General features: G+C 40.4%; 2 protein-coding genes across 2 annotated transcripts; one reads left to right on the plus strand and one right to left on the minus strand.

Annotated features, from left to right (window-relative positions):
- Nucleotides 1-3533: 3533 nt before the first annotated feature.
- slc26a2 (solute carrier family 26 member 2) lies at nt 3534-8788 on the minus strand. The gene is made up of 4 exons (XM_088431214.1): nt 8673-8788; nt 6407-7311; nt 4648-5096; nt 3534-4574 (listed from the first exon to the last, which is right to left on the minus strand). Exons 2-4 carry the CDS (start codon nt 7301-7303, stop codon nt 3797-3799), a joined length of 2124 nt encoding a protein of 707 aa, XP_088287340.1. The 5' UTR covers nt 7304-7311; nt 8673-8788; the 3' UTR covers nt 3534-3796.
- An 812-nt stretch (nt 8789-9600) lies between these two features.
- On the plus strand, nt 9601-22367 carry pde6a (phosphodiesterase 6A, cGMP-specific, rod, alpha). The gene is made up of 24 exons (XM_088431212.1): nt 9601-9695; nt 9932-10262; nt 10574-10715; nt 12520-12675; nt 13916-14005; nt 14568-14708; nt 14790-14864; nt 14942-15006; nt 15089-15155; nt 16027-16074; nt 17250-17399; nt 17997-18140; nt 18600-18665; nt 18814-18960; nt 19718-19825; nt 19966-20075; nt 20255-20342; nt 20455-20555; nt 20620-20727; nt 20802-20865; nt 21568-21642; nt 21747-21830; nt 21906-22074; nt 22150-22367. Exons 2-24 carry the CDS (start codon nt 9934-9936, stop codon nt 22185-22187), a joined length of 2565 nt encoding a protein of 854 aa, XP_088287338.1. The 5' UTR covers nt 9601-9695; nt 9932-9933; the 3' UTR covers nt 22188-22367.
- Nucleotides 22368-22476: the final 109 nt, after the last annotated feature.

The raw sequence follows: 22476 nt of genomic DNA on the forward strand, positions 1-22476 counted from the left end.
CACTGACATTTACACTGAAAAGTGCAGCTGGAATCCAAACACAAGATTTCTCCACTTTTCTGCCTTTGGAAGAGAATACAAAAGAAAAAAATATTGATTGGCGAGAGCGCTTAAGGTTCGTGGCTGCTCAAGCTGACAGCAGGTCAGAATAGAAAACATATTTAATGTTCAAAAATGTATCAGAAGACGTAAAAATACTTCAAGTAAACTCCGGCATCTCTATTCTGACTTTTTCATTTTGGCTGCCCATTTTCTTAATCATTGTCATTGTTTTAAATAAAATTATAATTATTTCTCTAGGTCCAAGTAAATGAATTTTAAGTAGTTCTACTCGTTTTCTAAAAAGTACTACATGAACAACTGTCTTAAAATCCCTCTTTGCAGGAAGGAAATGATGACATAAAATTGGAGGAAATTGGAGATAGGCAATGAAGAGTTGTTCTTGCAAATGTGTCATGTTCTCATCATCGCTTTGTGCTGGAACGCCGGCAACTTTTAAAAAGTTAATGAACTTTTATGCAGCGATAAATCATCGGACAAATTTGGGAACTCAGCAACAGATTTATGACACTGCAGACAACAACAACATGATAATGATTATGATATTCAATTTATATTCAGATTCAGAGTGTAAAGTTTGAATGTGCCGAGAGAGACAATAAAAGACGTCATTTTTATGATGCTGCCATGATGATGTTGCTGCAAATCATTGTATATGAGTAGTCGTTTGTTTGCCAAGGCAAAACATCATATTTCAGTGACCTTTTTCAAGCAAATGCAGCCTTGTAAGGCTAAAATATTGCTCTGTAATGGAAAACAAGTCAAATATTGCTAAATTAATCAAAATACATCTTATACTGTAAAATTTCCAACTGAAAAATAGTGTTTCTGATTAAAAATCCAACATTTTATGCCTGTGTGGACTATTTGGCAGGAAATATACATTAATGTTTTCTTGCTGAAATGTTGCATATTGTAACGAGGGATTAGAATTTTAAATCACAATCATATTTTTAGTGGTAATATAATGCATTTAAATGCAATATAGAGGCAAAAAAAGCGAGTAATGAAGCCTTTTGTGAGCAAAGAGGTTAAAATTGCATTTTTTATATATATACATGTATATATATATATATATATATATATATATATATATATATATATATATATATATATATATATATATATATATATATATATATATATATATATATATATATATAATTTCGCTACATCCTCCAGAGAAATATAGAGAACAAACTGAATTGCAACTTGCCGCCTTTAAGACATTAAGAGTGACTCAACGTTTCCTTTAGTCAAGGCTGCCCTCTGGTGTGCAAATAAACAGTGACACAGTCCGTGGTGCTTCTACATATAAAAAAAAATGTTGAATATTAAAAACCGCTTTTTAAATGTCTGTTATCTCGCTGTTTAAACCAGGCATAACCTATAATATTGAAAAATACCAACCAGATTTTAAAAGTTCCATTGCTTCCGAAGAAAAGGGGCAGAAATGATAAAATGGGCATTTATTGAGAGAAAAGACAAAACAAGCAGGTGGACTGCTTTAATGGCGGTATTTTAGGGTTAAAATCAATAGTGGCAGACTGGTTGCCACGTCCACCTCATAATTCAGAGCCCCAACTTCAATTACCTCTCGCTCTGGGGCCTTCTTGTGCGGAGTTTGCATGTTCTCCCCGTGCGGATCGAGAGAGAGAAAGTAAAGTCAGTGAGAGAGAGAAAGAAAAGGGTAGCGCAGCAGGAGTGGTTAGCACGCCAGGTTCACTGTCCTAAGTTCACTAATGGCTCTGGTCTTCCTGTGCAGAGTATGCATATTCTTTTCATGCCTGTGTGGGTTTTCTCCGGGTACTTTGATTTCCTCCCACCTTCTCATAAACCTGCATTGTAGATATATAGGATACTCCACTTTGCCCATAGGTGTGTTTGTAGGTGTAAATGGTCATTCATCTGTGTGCCCTGCGATTGGCTGGCAATAATGAGGCGGTGCCACAAAGTGGTCTAATACAATAAATAAATGTTTGGTCTTAAATTTGGCCTCCTTAAACCTATGTAAGATATAACCTACCAATTGCTTCAACCAAAAATATTTGAAACTTTAATAATGAACATATTTGTTAGATTAATACCTTGATTGTGCATTTCCTATATTTACGACATTCTGTAGGTCCCGAGATGCGTGAGTTCCATTTAAGTTGTAAGTATTGTGGAGATACTTGTAAAAGCATGTATGTTAGATCTTCAAAGGTGATTATAGTGATTCAATAAGTAGAAATTTGACATTTACTTCCAACACAGGTCGTGACTTGGAAGATAAACACCATTCATTGATTCATGGAGCAGGGTGGAGCAAGCTTTAGAAATCAAAAAACAAACAAAATCAATAGAAGCAACATGTCCACACAAAGGTGCGAATGACGCAGTGGAAAAATTCCAGTGAGGCATTTGTGCATTAGGAACAACTCGACATGTTAAGTCACACGCAATAATACAACATATGCATTTTATTAAAGCAGTAAGAAAATAGGATACAGTTTTATAATCACATCAAAGGCACTTTTGGCTTATAAAATTACATTTACTCCCTTTTGTTTTTTTGGACAGATTTCTTAGTTTAAAAAAAAAACGTCACTGACTGCAATCACCTGAGTGACCATGTGCTCATTTTTTTTTTTTAAATGTGCAAAGAACATGTTCTCAAAGCAGTGAAAATGAGTTTAAAGAGTGCTGAAAAAAATAATATTAATTTATGGCCTTCAGCAACGGGGCTCCAGCATAATTATAAACCAGTTTTCACACCAGCTGATTCAAGCATACAGTAGATAGCTCAAAACCAATGAGAACTTGCTCCAACATAAAATAATAATCTCAAAAGTTGGAAATGGACGATATGTACAGTTTATGGTACTGCTACCTCCTACCAACTTCGCACACTTACTGTGACAAAGAAATAATCCCTGGGATTGTTGTCAAACTGCAAATGGACTCAATTGACCTTAATACAAACTGGATTTTAATTTTTCCCAACTATGGCCGGTCAAGAATGGGACGTACCGTTTGGGTGAGGTACGGTAAAAATACAAACATCGCCACATACTAAAGGACTGTGAGGAAAATTCCAGCAACTATTCCTGAGAATGATTTTTAAAGCTTTCTGCTATAAATGTTGGACTTTACTTTTTAAATAAACATATACAAAACAAAAACTCTATATGTGACTTTTTTTTCTTTTTTTTTGCTGTGAACTTTGCTCTGAACCGAATGTTTGGCAAGTGCATCGCCCTGGACAAACACTGACGCAGGAATCGAATTTAGTGTGCTTAGTGGATGAGGAAACCATCATATATGGCTTAGTAAACACATTATGATACAGTAAATTATATCATGGCGTTTTTGTATTTTGACATCAGTAACATGTCTGTTGTGCTGTTAGCTTATATTTATATATATATATATATATATATATATATATATATATATATATATATATATATATATATATATATATATATATATATATATATATATATATATATTCACATACATATATAATATGTACTGTGTATATGGTCTTAAATTTGGCCTCCCGACACCTGTGTAACGATCATTTTACATGTGTAAGGCCTGGTAATTCAGATTAAAAAAACACGAGAAAAACAAAATAAATTGAATGAGATATCTGACAACACAAATGATGGATTGAGATGCCCCAAAAGGCACATTCAGTAACCAAGATCAACATCGGCAAAATGAGTTTTTGTAAACATGTCAGTAAATCTCAACACGCACCGTTACACTCGCCATTTGGCGTCACTATGCGCTGCATGTGATGCACGGCGTCAGCGATGGTAAAAAATGTCAAGCCATCATTCCCTTCATGTTTTTCTGGTAGGTAACCCCCTCTTTGAAGGGAATCCAGGACAGTCGTGTTGCACTGAGCCAGAACCACCTCCACTCCCAGCTCGCCGTAGTCTTTGCGCACTTCCTTCAGAGCGTTGACACCAGCGCTGTCCAGGAACAAGACGGCGCTGCAATCCAGGACTAACCTGCGGAGCGCTTTCTGTTCCAGCATCACTGTGACGCTCTCGGCGTCCTCTTTGCACGCCGATTCCTGCTTGGCCTTCTGTCGTTTGAGCTTCTTCTCCAACTTGATGCGCCGCGCCTTCTCCTTTACCGGGTCGAGCCTCGCGTGCCGGTATAAAGACTTCTTAAACAAACTCTGGTTTGCATAGTAAATAGGTGCCGGGTATCTGAAGATGGCCACGTCTGGTTGAGTGAGGAGGCCGCGGTAGTCGGAAAGCACCTCGTAGTGGTCCCTGTCAGAGGTCCGACCCAGCTCCAGCGCCTGAGCCCGTTGCGTTCTGCCCAAGACGCAGAAGGCGGATACCAGGATGCCCAATAGGAGGCCCAGTTCCGTGTTGATGAGCGCCGAGGTGGCCATGGTGATCAGCCAGATGGCGGCGTCCACACGGTTAGCGCGCCACATGCTGGGGACCTCCGCAAATTTGCGGAGTGCGCCCCGGAGGTTGACAACGATGATGACAGCCAGCACGCACCTAAGATGGGAAGCCAGAGTTGCCTAAACGTGTTGCTCGAACTTGACAAAAATTTGAAGTGACCGATGCTCACTTTTGAAGGGAATAGAAGAGCGGCGCAATGACCAGCAGCACCAGCAGGAGCACCACGGCGCTGACCAGGCCCGACACCTGTGTCTGGCATCCGGTCGATTCCTTAACCAGGGTCTTGGTGAGGGCAGCGCTGGTGGTAAAGCAGCGGAAGAAGGACGGCAGGATATTGCAGAAGCCAATGGCGTACATCTCCTGGTTGGCGTCCACCTGGTAGTCGTGCTTCTTGGCGAACATTTCCGACAGCGACACAGTTATGGCGAAGCCCACCAGCGCGATGGAGAAGGCGTCAACCGCCACGCTAGGGATGAGCGACCACGCCGGCAGCTGCGGCGGCATGAAGCCCGTCGGTATTTCACCCGCCACGTCTGAGCCATAAACTTCCTTGAAGCGGCCGAAGTGAGATGCCAGCGTTGCGATGATGACCGCAAACAGCTCAAAGGGTATTGGAGCCTGGGTAACAAAGAGGGAGGCGTTCAATTACAAATGATCTGCTTCAATAAATACTGCTCTGTTTTATTTAGCAATAGCGGTTAATAACTTAATAACAATACATTTGAAATTGAACAAAATGTCTTGATATGTCCCAAATGTTAAAAAGAGGCATATACAGGAAGTCCTTGAGTTACAGCGTACTCGCCCTACGACATTTTGACGCCAATGTAGCGGGCCTTTTTTTTGTCCCTGTTGTTTCTGCTTAGCTAGTGCATAGTACTTGCCTTCTGCTTCCGTTATGGTCACAAAAAAGAAAATTGAGTCATACAGCGACACTGCTCTTGCAATTACCATGGAATCAAAGCGCAACACCAAAAAAAAGTCAGAGAAAGGAGACACATACGAACACAAAACTCACAGCATGTTGTCCTATGATAGCCTCCACTTGTGCTTCTCCATCCACCTCTCAGCTATAATGTAAGTACAGCATCTTATTTGTTCATATTAATGTATTTTTTTATATTAAGTTTTTTTTTTTTTACATAAATTTGGACTTGATGGTGGAAGTACTCCATCTTGAGTGGAAAGTCGGATTATGTCCCCAGCATAGGAAACAGACCTTGTTTGTATCATTTCCTGTATTTAAGAGTGAGGCATGTATTTGCCAGTATAAAGGTCATGTAAAGGCCAGCAACTGTTTGGGGGATGGCATCTCACCATTGGAACAAATACCATTCAGTTTCTTGACCTGCAACAAAACATGGAGGCATTTATTTAATTTGTGTGTGTTATTTTATCCAATCCTTCAAAGGCATTTCACAAGGGAATGCGGTGAAAGAAGACACTATAGAGCTGATGGTAACAACCTGTCATAGTTCAATATGGCATGATCACTTCTCACACTACCAGGAGATTTCCATCCCTTGGGTACAATACTGTGAGATATAAAATGATCCAAAAAAGGGTCAATACACCTCACAAGGGTTAAGGAAGGTGTATGTTTGAGGTAGGCCCTTGGTTCTCTTCGGTGATTGACGACCTTGCAAATTAATAATTATGGCATAGCATCCCACTATTTGAAAAAACATGACACATTAGCTGACCTGGGCAATAATTATAAAGGCAGGTTTCTATTTGAGGGAGGTGTGGTTTTTGTTTTTTGTTTTGGGTGACGTATCGTGTCAATAGTTGTGCATGTGTCGCTTGACGTTTATTTTGAGGAGGTGTTTATTACTGAAGTGAATGACTAACTGTAGATAATTGTGTCTTGACTTCAGGAAAAGCGCCTATTTGAAGGAGGCGCTTGTTTTCCTGAATGAATGACTGACCTTCAGCTTGGCTTTGAAGCGGTAGTTGAGCTCCTTGGTGGGCACGAGCAGCAGCAGGCATACCACACTGGTGATCAGGTCGCATAGGTTGGTGCGTCCCAGGTTGGCCAGAACGCTGAACCAAGTCTTGAAGAGCGTGAACCAGCCCTGTGGCCGAGGGATCTTCAGACCCAGCATGTACTTGACTTGAGAGGTGAGGATGGTGAGCGAGGCGCCCGTGGCGAAGCCGCTGAGCAGCGAGTCTGAAAGGTAGACCGACACAAAGCCCACCTGGAAGATACCCATCAGCACCTGGTAGACCCCGGCGGTGAAAGTGACCGTCACTCCCACGGTTATTGCGTAGCAGCTTCTATCGCACGCGTCCACTAAACTATTGTTGTTGCCTCCTAAAGCCATGCTGCCATTGCTGCCAACGCCATCCTCTATAAGGTACCCTGCCAGTGCCAACTCCCGGTCCACTACCTGCCCAACTAACAGGCAAAGCACCCCGAAAATGCCCACCGAGATGTGTCTGGATGTGCCCAGCAGCGTGTAGATGATGCAAGAGAAGAAGGAGGTGTAGAGCCCGTAGATGGGATCCTGGCTTGCCAGCAGGGAGTAAGCAATAGATTGGGGAACCAATAGTATTCCAACAATGAGTCCTGACATGATATCCCCAAGGAGCCAGTCCCTCAGCTGGTAGCGCGGCAGCCATTTGAGGATGGGGATGAAGCCCAGGACCTTCGTCTTGATCTTCTGCGGCGAACATGAGCTGTGTTTCCTAAAATGGCGAGAAATCGCCATGTGACAGCTTTGTCCAGGCTCTTCCGGCACTCGTTCCAGGGTGAGCAGCTCATGATGCTCGTTCTTTGTCTCGTCCCTAGATGTCGTGGAACTGGCATCTTCGTGAGTCATCATCGAGCACTCTATGGTCAACATGAAGCAGGATAGGATTAGAAGATTATTTTAGTGGGAAAAAAAATCCATTGGGTCAAACACAAATCAGCAAAATCACAAACATAAAAACCTCAAAAACTCTGGAATAACTACAGAATTTGGTGAGGGTATTTTTTTTTTAAATGGTGTAGGAAACGGGTAGGAATTGTGTAAGATACTAGCTGCCTCGGCTCAACACCATGTGACCAGTCCAAAATTATTGCACAATCGGAGCTAAATGAGTTACAGGGAAAAAAATCAAATCAATATAGGGCAAGTTTTCACTCTTGACTAACTCAAGTCTTCACTTCTTCACTAAAATTGTAGATAATGAGTTTCAATTACCGCTGCTACGTTTTTGCACAAATAAACTCTTTGATAGTCATCAGGTTTTTTACCACATAGACCAATATAGAGACAGCTCTTTTCAAAATACTAAACACTGCAGACTTGAATATTGATGCAGTAAAGGTGTCATTTCCAGTCTTTAATACCATTACTTGCTTAATCAGTTGAGGGGGTCACCAGTTGAACACTTGATCCTAGAAATATTTGATAGCTGCAACCCTAACTGGATCATTTGTTTTTCTCTTTATGTTTATTGTGCAAAGTGCTGATCATGGTAGTAAAAAGTTCATTTGATAACATATTTAAGCACTTTTCAGCATTGTGTGTGGATACTGCCATACTGAGAGAGGTTCAAGCTTAGAAGCACAAGTACTTGTTTAAGCTGTGCCAACTGCCAAGTCTGAACGAAAGAAAGCAAGCTTTCACAGGGTTTGGATCCCTCTGAAAAGTCATCATATTAAATGTCATGACAGCGGGGTGTGGGTGTGTGGAGAGGGGGGTGCAACCCCTTCCAATGGAACTAATTTACAGTGTACAACAGGTCAGAAAATTATGATTATGATACTACTTTTGAGCAAAGGTTTGAGCGGCATAGTTTAATTCACTTAAATATTTGCCGTGTATGTGAAAACATTTTGCAGATGTTTTTTTTTTTTTTAAACTACACACAATTATAATACTGGAGACGCTATTAATGTCGTTTTCTAGTCATGCCATGAATCACAACTAGAGAGAACAGTTCTGCAACAATGAAGATGATTGTTCCGCGTTGATGATGATGATTGGTTCAAGCTATTATTAACAGCAAATGCAAGAAGCAGCGACTAAAACTAGAACTGTAAAGATATTTTCGTTAGAAGTTGGTTGTGTTTACTCAAAGAGATGAATGAACGCCTTTGTCAAGTCGGCAACGTGTCAAACTCTTGAAGAAGCGAGTTCATTTGGTCCAAGAGACGAGGAACAAAATGATCGCTTTTAAAATGTTGTCGTTGAAGTTACTAACCTGATTCGTGCTAGAAAGTTTCTCAGACGGCGTGAGAGGGAGATCCACGCTTTCTTATTCCATTCCGTTGCAGCACCGAGTTGTCAAATTCACGTCAGGCAGAAGTACAGTTCGGCATCTGCGTCACCGAGCAATGTGAGAAAAGTCACGTGATGTGCACGGACAACAGAGATTGGTCGAACACAGAGCAAACTTTCACTCTGACTAACTACAGTTGCACGAACAAGTTACTCCGGTACAAGTTTTTGAATAAATAAATAAATCTATTTAAGGAACTTGTTGATTTGCTTTACAGTCAACCTATTTGTAGATGGTTAAAACCTGCCTGGCTCTCAAAAATCCCAAACGCGTGTATAACTACTTGATGCCTATTGAAACATAGTTACAGTTGAAGCCTAAAAATTCCCCCAAAACCACCGATAAAACATTCAACACATGGGAAATGGGGTGGAGCAAAAATTGTAACAAAGATTAACAAAAAATATTGTAATAATTCAAAAATATTGGAAAATAGCGTATGTTGTATACGTTGTGAAACCTCACATAATAACCAATGGCAGAATGCTACATTCACTAACATAATAATCGCTATTGTGTTAGTGTAATGTTAGAGTTGGTGGATTTGATTATATACGCCATTGAATTATTGCTTTACAGCCTATCACTCTTTTGCATGAAAGCAAAATGTATGCTAATGCATTCCAGCCCATCAGATATGTGTAAATTGTATATTTATGTGTCTATAATAACATAAACATGCATGTGGATTTTCATGTCAATATTCCAACAGAAGAATGAGCGAACAGAGTCCATGTTGCAATAAAAGAGGGAGGATTCGCATTTGGTGGCCCTCAACACTGGAAGGTATCATAATCTCAGGATTGCATTTGTGTGCAAGTTTACCTGCACATGTGATCATTTGAAAGCCCCCCTGCAATAATCCCTGATACTCTCTCATCCACTTGCAGACAGTGTGAGTGATTATACACGGTGCTGCTGGAGAGAATACGTACACTTCATCAGGTACCACTTGCCTTTTTTAAAAATCTATTTATTGACCTGCTGTGATGTCACAAGGGTTGTTGTGGTTGAGGAATTTGGATTTGCAATAGTTTGACAGTTCATTTAAAACTGAGTGTCTTGAAGCCTCTTTTTGAAGAAAACCTTATAAATCTAGCTGACATTCAGCCAGCCATTAGTTGGGCCACTCGTATTTCACCGCATCAATATATAATGTTGATGTCCACTTTGCTCCATAGTCATGGTCGACGCAGCCATAGCCGAGCAGTTCCTTGACGCCAACCCGCAGTTTGCCAAGCAGTATTACGACGTCAACTTTCGGCCCAAGGTGGTCTCGGACCTCCTGGACAACGATCGCGCCACGGCAGTGGATGTAAGCCGCTACCACCCACTCACGGCCGTAGAAGAGAGCGAGATCCTCTTTGACCTGGTGCGAGACATCCAGGACAACCTTCAGATGGAAAAATCCCTCTTCAACCTGATGAGGCACCTCAGCTTCATGATGAGGGCCGACCGCATGAGTCTTTTCATGTACAGACAGAGGAACGGCATTGCTGAGCTCGCTACCAGGTGGATCCTCCCACAGCTAACCCTAAATTCAATTGCTGTGCGGCTGAAGACACTGAAAACCTCTGACAAGGCCACTAAAGTTCCATTGGCTGCATTTGACCTTGTGACCCCAATGCAAACAGAGTATAACTGACAAAAGTGAAAACAAAATTCCCCAAAAAACTTTTAGTCAGACCTAAGAGTGATAGTTGTTGTAGTTGTTGTGTAATAATGCTAAGTAACAAAGAGTCGATCTGGTGGACAACATGCGATGGGTGGGGGTGGGAGACTTGGCCTTCGGTTATTTATATCACATCACTTGTGCCTTTCAGGTTGTTTAATGTGCACAAAGATTCCGTGTTTGACGACTGCCTGGTTCAGCCTGATAGTGAAATTGTGTACCCGCTGGATTTGGGCATTGTGGGACATGTGGCCTCCACCAAGAAGATGGTCAACGTGCCTGATGTGTCCCAGGTAGTAAATTATTGCAATGCCATCTACACACTTGAACATACCATAACAATACTAAAAAGCAGCAAACACGGACATTATCATCTGTGCATAAGCAGAATGTTTGTCTTGGATTATTCTCACAATTATTATAATGCAGCCCCTTTACATTTACTGTATATTTTAATGTTTGAGAACATTCAAACTGAATTCACAAATAGTATACATTTTTTACAGTTATTAAACGTTTTCATCTCACATCTATTGGATTATCTATTATTATTATAATTATTATCATTACTGACATGAATTGAGCAGTTTATGTGTTTTATCCGTTTTGATAAGCAATAAAAATTAAACACAGCAGTGCTACCAGAGGTTTTAATCCACGGCCTTATAATAACCCTCTTAGCCCATATCATTGAAAGAATGTAACTGATCCATTGTGGGTGGAATGAATGCCTCCTTTTCAATCCCCTCTTGGTAATAAAGTGCATTTTTTTCCCCTGGTGCTCTTCACCAAAAAGCCACCAGAGAGCGATGTGACACCAAAATTTCCTCCCAAACCAGGCCACTAAAGCGGCTCAATGGTATTATCGCTTAATTCCTTTGGCATTTGGAAGTGTTTGGTCAATTTTATTCCCACGTGAAGCATTAACACACTGTTGTCCTGGGTTTGACTCACGGGTGTAAAGTAGGGCAATTCCAAGACTTCTGGTGACAGCTCGTGTTTCCTTATAATTGGCTTGTTTTGTGATGCTAATGCAGGAGCGCAGAAGCCTTTCAAACTGGATGCTGAGAATTTCTATTTCCATTGAGGATGGAGATTATGTTGAACTGGGATTATGGTTTTCCACTCCCGTTAATGCCCTCTTCTAATAACGACACCTAATTTAAACTTTGTCATTCACATGACTGTCACACCTCATGATGATGGACGGTCTTTGTGATATTCAGGTGTGTGTGTTGTGTGTGGTGGTGGCAGCCAGTTTCGCAGATGAAACTGGTTAATCTGTCCAGAATTAGAGCGATCCCAGATTACAGTCGGAGCTCACACAGGCCTGCAGTGGAGCTCTGTCCACTGACTCAGCAACTGGACTAGAAACACCTTGGAGTTGTTTTCAAACCACCACTTTGTTCCCGATGCCAAAAAACAAAAACAAAAACAAAGATATTCAGTCATCATAGCAGTCCTCTACATTATTATTATTATTATGATTATTATTTTCAATTAAAAAATGTCATGGTGCTGATTGCAGTTAAAGTCCATTTATCATTATTTAGAAAAAGGGTGTCCAAACTTGATCTTTGGGGGCTTTTATCTTGCATGTTGGCCAGGTTTCTTTCGCTGACACACCTGAATCAAATGATCAACTTATCTTCAAGATCAGCAGAAACCTGGTAACAATTCTGATATTTGAATCAGGTCTTTCAGCAAAAGAAACCTGGAAAACATGCAAGATACTAGTCCTGGAGGATGGAATTTAGACACACCTGATTTGGATAGAAAACAGCATTGTTTTGTATTATTGCAATTTTTTAAACCATCCATCTTCTGCTTGATTGACACATTTTATTTATAAAAATAGTGCGTATTTTGCTTTTGTCTGGCAGTGTTAAAAACAGCACATAAGAATCTGACACCTGAGGTGGTCAGACAAAAGACTGCCACTGATTCTTTCCCCAGAGAATCCATCCATCTGCAGGTTTTAAGTCTCTCTCATTTAATGTGGCGCAGTCCTCGCCTGAGGACCACGCTGATGACCTGGTCCATTGAGTTTGGTTTGGAATGTTAAATCTTCCTCCTCCTCCTCTTGTGGCATTTTAGAATCCTCACTTCAGCAACTTTGTGGACGAGCTGACCGAGTACACCACCAGGAATGTGCTGGCCGTGCCCATCATGAACGGCAAGGACATGGTAGCCGTCATGATGGCCATCAACAAGATGGATGGCGCTACGCACTTCACCACTGCGGACGAGGAGGTAAATGTGTAGATACTAGAGCGTGTTCCTCAAATAATATATAGTGGTTCCTTGAGATGCAAGTGAGCCGACTTTCAGTTTTTATGACCCACGAGTCGCCATATAAAAGTCTTCCGAGATTGCCGTTTTAACCCTTCTGCCGCATTTTGTCCAATTCTTTGCTTTAAATTAAAGACATTTCCCTTGGCTAAAATATTGTGAGACTGATGTGGCAGAAATTGACCCCAAAATGCTCAAAACACTGCGCAAGTGGTGAACAGAGGTCACAATATTGCACTGGTCTTCCTTCCTCCCTTCTTGGATTATTGCTGCATAATGGAGGAAGAATCCCATTGCCGTTGAAGATTCTGCCTAGAATCTACTAAATGAATAGATTTTAAAGATCATTCAAGGTGGATGGGGAGTCCCCATCCCTTCACTACCAGTCTCCTGGGATAGTTTTTGTATATCTGTCTGACATCAAAGAAACATATTGATTTTAAAGCCTTACCCAAGATGAACACAAACTGGTGTGTCTAATGGGCCTTTGGAAATGGATATCTAAGCAAGAATCCTATTGATTTTGAAAAACACCTGCCCAAGGATAGGGACAAATAAAGCTTAAAATAAGTAGAACCTCTATTGCTCTAAACTACAATTACTTCAAGTCCTACCTCATAGACATTATGTTCTTTGCTGCGAATAGCAACTGCGTTTTCAATGAAATGACTATGATCGGTGGGGTTCCCCAGGGGCCAATTCTGCTACCCCTAATGTTCAATCTCTACATTCTTCTAGAAGGCCATTTAATATACAGCTATGACATGTCCTACCACAATTATGTGGCTAACACCCAAATACGTTCAAATGTCAATGACAGAAGGTGAACATGGACTTGTATATTGACTTTGTTGTTGAACGCAACAAACCATGCAAACAAATTATTATCTGTTGCCCCCCGGAATAAAGCGAAAGTGTCATCAGTCACCTTGAGACTCTTAAACTGTTATTGTTGTCTTTTGACTATCATGGTTTTGCAGATGACACACACTACATAGGGCAATGTCCTCATGTGTAATAATACTGGTCATTTTAGTCAACTACTTTATACATGTATTTTTTTTTAGAGGTGTTTTAGTTCTTTTGTTTATGAATGCTTTCAAATGTTGTACTTTTGTGAATCCCCTTGAGCATGACATGCACTATACAAATAAAATTGTATTTTTCTCCTGCAGTAAATGAACATCTATTTTCCCCACAGACCCTGAACAAGTACCTAAACTTTGCCAACCTGGTGCTGAGGGTTTTCCACCTTAGCTACCTTCACAACTGTGAGACCAGAAGAGGGCAGGTGAGGTTTTTTTTTTTTTCTCCCTTTGTTTGACTGATGGCTTGTGGACTGTTGCCGCTGAGGGAGAAACTTCATGACTTGGAGCGGTCGCTGCGATAAAAGAAAAAACAATAACATGAAGTTGCAGCAGTGATTGATGGAACTCAAGAGTTCTAGCAAAGTTGGAGAGGGGGAAAAACGTGATTATTTTTCCCGCTTTGGGGAATTTTCTTTTTTTCTCTCACAACAACAGTATAGATTTTTGTTTTGTCTGATACAAAGAGATAGGAGGAAGTTGTCAAAATTTAGGATGTGCAGGGGGCGTGTCCTTTTTGGATACTTGGTAGCACCACCTTATTACACAATTGTTTTACCTATTGTACACTTTTTAGGTTATTATAAATGATTACATTCATTACCTTTTTAATCATTTTAATTTTGTTCCAATTTCTACCAACACTCTTTTATATATTTTTGAAGTTATAACTTACTAACGTATAACTGAAATATTGCACAGACTTACTACACATTTACAATGCCATATTTAAACAAGAATACTAGTTTTGTATGTGTGTGCGTGTAGGTGCTCCTGTGGTCGGCCAGCAAAGTGTTTGAAGAGCTGACAGACATCGAGAGGCAGTTTCACAAGGCCTTGTACACAGTGCGAGCTTTCCTCAACTGCGACCGCTACTCTGTGGGCCTGCTGGACATGACCAAAACCAAAGTGACTAACATCCATCCCGCCAAAGCTGAGATCAAAGGCAACTGCCAACGTTTGTCTTTCATTTTGTTTTTTGATTTGTAGGAGTTCTTCGACCTGTGGCCCATCCTGATGGGAGAAGTTCCTCCGTACGATGGACCCAAAACACCTGATGGCCGCGTAAGTGAAAATGATTATCGGTTCTTCGGAGGAAACGGAAGCGGTCTCAACTGCCATGTTTGCGTTGCCTCGTCCAGGAAATTGTCTTCTACAAAATTATCGACTACATCCTGCACGGCAAAGAAGACATCAAAGTCATCCCGTCAGTCAGGACTACAATTGCCGTCTTATTGCTGACTCGGGAATTATTATACGAATGAAATGCTGTTGTTATTGATCTGCAGGAATCCTCCAGCAGACCACTGGGCTCTGGTCAGCGGTTTGCCGACGTATGTTGCAGAAAATGGACTGGTCAGAATTCATTGAGCTTTTTTAATATTTGATGTCTCCTTATTGTATTCACTTTGAAAGATGATGAATGACTGTTTCATCTTTTATATACATGTACAGCATTATTTGCACACGATACATTTATTCCCACTACAGTTTTACTCCACACACATTATTTTTTAAATTATGCACATTTCATCCCTTTTTGACACAGCTAGAGATTAGTGACACATATTTGGCGTCTTTAACCCACCCCTTTACATATTTAATGCCAAATTATGACATTTTTTACAACACACGCTTCTTTTAAAAGCAACTCTCACTCTTGTACCAGCATCGCTTATCGCACATTTATTCGAATTTTTATTTCTTCATCACTTATGACTGATGGTCTACTTTTACACATGTATTAAACATCCAATACCTATTTAGTATTTAGTACAAGCGAATTATGCTTCTTTCACACACTAATCAGATATGTGTCATGACTCTTCTAGACTTTTTAAACATGATTTTCACAACTATCATACATATCATACCCTTATTTACACACCATATAATTTCACAATGCACCAGTCTCACACTTTATACATTTATTACAAACTCAACAATTTAAACGATTATAAAGTTATCATATGTTAAATACTGCATAACAGGTACTACAAATCGGCAACACAATATTTGAACATTTGCTTAAAACTGATTACACCTTGTTTACACGATTAATGTAAATTATTTTATGAAAGTGAAAATTGACATTGAAATGAAAGTTGACATCATATTCAGTGTTTATGGTTCGCTTATTCCTTCTCCATGTGTCTCCTGCATTGTCTTAGTTCTCATTTCCAAGCACGTATACAAAAAATAACATTTTGTTGCATGTTTCACACAGATTTGCAACATAATGAATGCGGCAGAAGATGAATTCTTTAATTTCCAAGTAAGTCATGTTGAAATGAGCTCTAATATGTGTGATTTAATGGTGCCGTTTTCCATCAGCGCTCCTTGAGAACTGGAAGTCAATAGATAGTGCAGGTGTACCTAATGTTGTGGCACTAACGTGATGTCACGTGTGTGCGCGTGGGACGCAGCCACAGTCATAAAGGGTATAAATGATCTCCTTATTTTTCCTCACTGACTTTCCAGCAGGATGCACAGCTCCTCTCATCTTTCCTCCCATTAGAATCAATTTGCCACGGGGAGATGCGCCAACTTTAATGACCGAATTTATCATTTTTACTCCTTCTTTTGGGATCCCATCATGGGGTTGAGAGGACGCACTTGTTCTCTGCCAAGTTGGACGATATAGTGGACTTTCTTCGGCTAGTTTCTTTCATTGCAGTTAACTTGGATTAATATCAGAAAATAGAATCGGCACGCTAAGAAAATGAACAACACATGTAATCCACAAATTAATACACAAAATACATATTACCCAGTTAATTTGAGACTTGTCTCTGGTCCGTTGTGCGACTGAAATGCTGATGGTGCCATCAAGCAGGACCATCATTTTGAATGAACTCACAACCATCTCAGAATTGGTAGTTCACTTGAGAATGAGAACAAAAATAGAGATTTACAGTATCAGTGGCTAGCAAATGCAGCCAAAAGTCCATGATGCAGATACACCATAACATTATAGTTGCATGACATAAAAAAGGTAACCGATTGTGTCACATTTCATGTGCACGTGTTAACTCTTTCAATGCCAAGTGTTATGTGAAAAGGCAACCCCTAAAGTGCCAGCGGATTTCCGATTTTTGGCACAGATTTCAAGGTCTACACAATATTGTAACGTGTGACTATGTAGACATTGGTGGTACAGTGGTGGATCACATGATAAAGTTAGCTCTCTTTGTTGCCTCCAAGAGGAAAAACATCTACTGGTTGTTTATCTATTAGGTTGCCCACCTTAGACAAATGCAGTGGAGCAGAATCAGATACTCTGCCATCCATCCTCGTTGGAACAAAAAAATATATATATATTACTGAACACAATGGCAGTGAATGAGTAAAGGTTAAATAGAGACAATCTATATTGAATACTATTAATTGAAATCAAATCAGTGTTTATCTGCGTTTAGTTCATGAGTTCATGTCCCTTTCTTTGCACAGAAAGAACCACTGGACAACTCGGGCTGGACAATTCGCAACGTTTTGTCGATGCCCATCGTCAACAAGAAAGAGGAGATTGTGGGCGTCGCAACTTTCTATAACAGGAAGGACGGGAAACCCTTTGACGAGATGGATGAAACTCTGATGGAGGTGGAGTATCTAGATTGTGTGTGACTCACAAGTTTCTAAATAGAGGGATGTGTGTGTACATTATTTATCAGCCCACAGGCTTTTCTGCATCCACTTTGTTCACAAGCTCGAATGCTCGCAGTTGAACAGCAATCCATGTGTCACTTTTCCGACGTGAACACACTCACCGAAGTGGCATTTTCATCGTGTGCTGTACACATTATTTGAACGGGTCCTCACAGAAATGGACTTTGAAGTCTTGACATATTTTCAGTAAGGTGTCATAAAGGGAGAGTGGAAATAAAAAACAACATGAACCCAAAATGATTTTTTTTCTCACCCCGGGAACATTGTCATTTATTTGTTTGTTTTTATTATATATACATACATACATACATATATATATATATATATATATATATATATATATATATATATATATATATATATATATATATATATATATATATATATATATATATATATATATATATATATATATATATATATATTTTTTTTTTTTTTATTTATTATACAAAGTAATGATTGATGCGCTACCAGTTTTTGTCAGTTCCACATGCCTCCACTAGTTGGTGACAGTGTACCTCCCCCTTGCAGTCGCTGACTCAGTTCTTGGGTTGGTCGGTCCTCAACCCGGACACGTATGACAAGATGAACAAGCTAGAGAACCGCAAGGACATCTACCAGGACATGGTGCTCTACCACGTCAAGTGTCGCAAGGATGAGATACAGAATGTCCTGGTCAGTGAATACCTCCATCGCTGGGTGGAGATAAGTCCTAGTTTTGGGTGAACATTAAGTTCTTGGTAGCTATTCACTGATCTAGTCTAGTCTAGTCTCGTCAAGACTAGTTTACAAGGTTTGTCTCTTTGTTTTACTTTGTACCTCTATTGAGTGTTGCTCTTCGCCTAGAAAATGGACACTAACTGTCACACAATTATTTTTTTTTAACCTGTTTCCTTACACCTGCTCATTTAAGGGTTGTTTTGATCGTGTCCATCAAGTACAAACTCTTCCTCGTGACTCACCAACATGAAATTTTGGAGGAAGCTCTATCATGGACAGTAACACAAAGAAAGTTGCAAAAAGCTAGCATGAAAAGAATCACACAGTCTTCCAGCCTATAGACTATTGTCCGTGTTTTCGTCACTGAGATGGAGCAGAGCATGGCAATTACAATGTGTATTTCCTTTTTGTCAGAACACCCGTGAGCGTTGGGGGAAAGAACCGGATGAGTGTGAGGAGGAGGAGCTGGAGGAAATCCTGGTGATCAACATGAACAACATATCCCCAAAAACTAGAGCATGGATTCACAGCAAAAATCTAACCGAATCCCCATTCGAATGCAAAAACGCAAAACACGATTGACCTTTTTCCGACATGATTGGGTAATAATGTGTTTTTCCATTCACAGTCAGAAGTCCTCCCAAACGCCAAGAAAGCAGAAATCCTAGAGTTTCACTTCTGCGATTTTGAGCACAGTGAGTTAGACCTGGTCAAGTGTGGCATCAGGATGTACTACGAGCTCAAAGTGGTGGACAAGTTTCACATTCCCAGAGAGGTGATGTTCTCCTTTGTTGCCTCATTAAAGGAATAAAAAACTTATTTTACCGTTTGATCACTAAGTTAGTTTTCATCTACAATTAATAACGTTATAAACGCATTTTGCCACCTATTGCCGACTTTAAATGTGCTCAAGGCTCGGGTAACAACCAATCACTGTCAGTTACAAATGTCACATGTCTAAACCCATAAAAAGGTGTAATTTTACAAAATGACAAAATATGTTTTAAAGGTATTTAGTTGTACTGAAAAAAATAATTTATAAAAATAATCATAGACATATTAACATTTTACTACTTAAAGTGGCTTGAGCTTGAAAACAGCTAAGTTTAATATCCCTTTAAGATGAACGAGTACCCACGAAATCTTCCTAATAATTATCTGTAATATTAGAATTCGCCTGTTTTTTAGGCACTGTGGCCTAATCTCATTCCTAAATGTGCACAAAGAAAAGAAGTGTTTTTTGCTCATAAATGTCAACAAACTCTATTGCGAAAACATTTCAGAGAGGAAATCTGACTCCAAATTTCTCCCTGCGAAAGCCATAAAAGTGCATGCATCCTCAGAGCTTTATTTAGAATGACCTAGCAAGCCCTCATCGACTCCGATGCAGGTAGTCAATTAATGATGAGGCATTCGTCAGTCGCCTGCTGCGTGTCCTTCTGGAAATAAATTCACTGAAAAGCTATTTTTAACACGTTTGAACAAACGGAGGACTCATGGTTGAGTGTGTGTGTGTGTGTGTGTGTTTTAAGGTGCTAGTGAGGTTCATGTACTCACTCAGCAAAGGCTACAGGAAGATCACCTATCACAACTGGCGACACGGATTCAACGTTGGGCAGACCATGTTCACTCTTCTCATGGTCTCTCTCACACACCGCCATAAACATGCACATTTATTAGGAGTAGTCTCAGGTAGCAACAATGCGTGAAAGATGCACAGGAATTCTGAATTTTGGTCAGGCTCATTTGGATCAATTCAAAGATTCAAATGTGTGTTCAGACGGGCGACCTGAAGCGTTACTACACTGACCTGGAGTGCATGGCAATGGTGACCGCCGGCTTCTGTCACGACATTGACCACAGAGGCACCAACAACCTCTACCAAATGAAGTGAGCTCATACGATGTTTTTGGAGCAATGATTTTTTTACTCTGACAATGGCACTTTATCACCTGCAGTAAAATGAGTCAATATATACATCAGATTCAGCCAGTCCCAAAACGATCATTCATAACATAATTTAGCAACATGTAAGTTCCTAGCCTTGATGTATGGGTGTGTTTTTCCAGGTCTGGAAATCCTCTAGCGAAGCTTCACGGGTCGTCCATTTTGGAGAGACACCATCTTGAGTTTAGCAAGACTCTGCTGAGAGATGAGGTGAGTTGTGGTTCACACACAAAAGTAATTTTGACACCAAACATAAGTGTCCGCCATAGTTGCCAGCTTTGCATTTTTTTCGCCGTGTTGACATCTTGGTGAATTCTTTCAGTCATTGAACATCTACCAGAACCTGAACCGCCGCCAGCACGACATTGTCATCCACCTCATGGACATCGCCATCATTGCCACTGACCTGGCGCTCTATTTCAAGTCAGTACCAGCCGGCCGGCTTTCGGTCAATCCCATGATGCAAAGCGGCTGCCCTCCTACACAGGAAGAGGACCATGTTCCAGAAGATTGTGGACCAGTCCAAGACCTACGAGAACTGGAACGACTGGACCAAGTACATGATGCTGGAGACCACGCGCAAGGAGATTGTCATGTAAGTGCCTGCATACAAACACACACACACGCATACACACAAATACTCGACCAAGTTGTGTATCGACCTCGTAGGGCCATGATGATGACGGCTTGCGACCTGTCGGCCATCGCCAAGCCCTGGGAGATTCAGAGCAAGGTCAGTGTGATGTCACTTTTATGTATGTATGCGTGTGTGTGTGTGTGTGTGTGTGTCTGCACGCGCATGAGTCTATGTGTCACAGTTTTACAAGATGTATTTGCTGGAATGAGGTCAAGCTGAAAAAAAAAATCAAATAAAACACTACCGTGAAAAAAGGCCTTATTTTGAACAAAAAAAGTTGTGTTTTGAATGAAAATATTTTTTTTCAAACCACCAGAAATTCTTCAAAAAATGCTGATTCACTACATCATACTATTTCCAGAGAAAATGGCGAAAATGGGAAGGAAAAATGAAAAAAACAATTTTTTCCATTCATCCATTATGCGAGCCCATTTGTGTGCAGGACACACAAAGAAAACAACCGTTTGTACTCAAAAACACACCTAAGGACAATTTATCTACTCTTTTTGATTTAGGAATGTGGGAGGTAACCGGAGTACCCAGAGAAACGCCAGGCAGGCATGGGGAGAATATGCAAACTCAAGCTACACAAGGAGGCCAAAGCAAACTCTTCCCCTCCATACATGCTAACTAGCCTACCTGCTCCAAAAGTCGTACTGTTACAAAATTAAAGTTGTTTTTTGTTTTTGTTATATTTTGAGGACAAAATGCAAAACATTTACTGAATAGCACCCAAGAACAAAAGTTGTAGGCTCAAGAGATTTGATTTTTAAAAAAAAAATCTCTCCACACCTTTAGGTGGCGCTGTCTGTAGCTGCTGAGTTCTGGGAGCAAGGAGACCTGGAGAGAACCGTCCTGGAGCAGCAACCCATTGTAAGCATACACAGCAAATCTTTTATTGACTCTCAATTATGTTTGTAAAAATTTCCAGTGGGTTAATTGTGGATGTCAACTCTTTGCTTGCATTTTTTTTTTAGCCCATGATGGACAGAAACAAAGCAGAAGAGCTTCCAAAGCTTCAGTGCGGTTTCATCGACTTTGTCTGCTCGTTCGTTTACAAGGTCATATCTCACCATTTAACAGAATACATTTGATTCGTTGAGATAATGACGTGTTGTGTTGTGTTTTGGTGTCAGGAGTTTAGCCGCTTCCACGTGGAGATCACACCCATGCTGGATCGTCTACTCAACAATCGTAAGGAGTGGAATGCCCTCAAGGAGGAGCATGAATCCAAGATGGCCGCCATCGAGGCTGCCAAGAAGGCGAAAGAGGAGGCGGCTGCAAATGCGGCGGCGGCCAGACAAGGTCCAGATCCCCGCCAATGCTAAATATCGAATATCCATTTTTTTAATGCCTAATTTGGTGTTTTTCTTCCTGCAGCGAGTGCGGCCCAGTCCAAGACTTGTACGCTCAGCTAGAAGGGTGTGTCTTCGAACCTTTCACACCCTATTACCAAAATGACCGTCATTATATTTCTTCATTCCTTTAAATTATTTTCAAACCATATATTACTATAAGCGGCCATAAAATGTGGCAGAGTTTGAACATGCACTTACTGTTGGAAAATAAAGACTGCAAGAAATGATTCAAATGTTAAATATTTAATTGTGATTTAATTGTGAGTGATTCTTTCACATACCACTAGAGGGAGCAACATTTACCATTAGTGGTGCACTCTGCTAGAAGATACGCTTGTTAATATTGTGC

Source organism: Hippichthys cyanospilos, chromosome 13, assembly GCF_059441005.1.
Source record: "Hippichthys cyanospilos isolate Australia breed blue-spotted pipefish chromosome 13, RoL_Hcya_1.0, whole genome shotgun sequence".
NCBI lineage: Eukaryota > Metazoa > Chordata > Actinopteri > Syngnathiformes > Syngnathidae > Hippichthys > Hippichthys cyanospilos.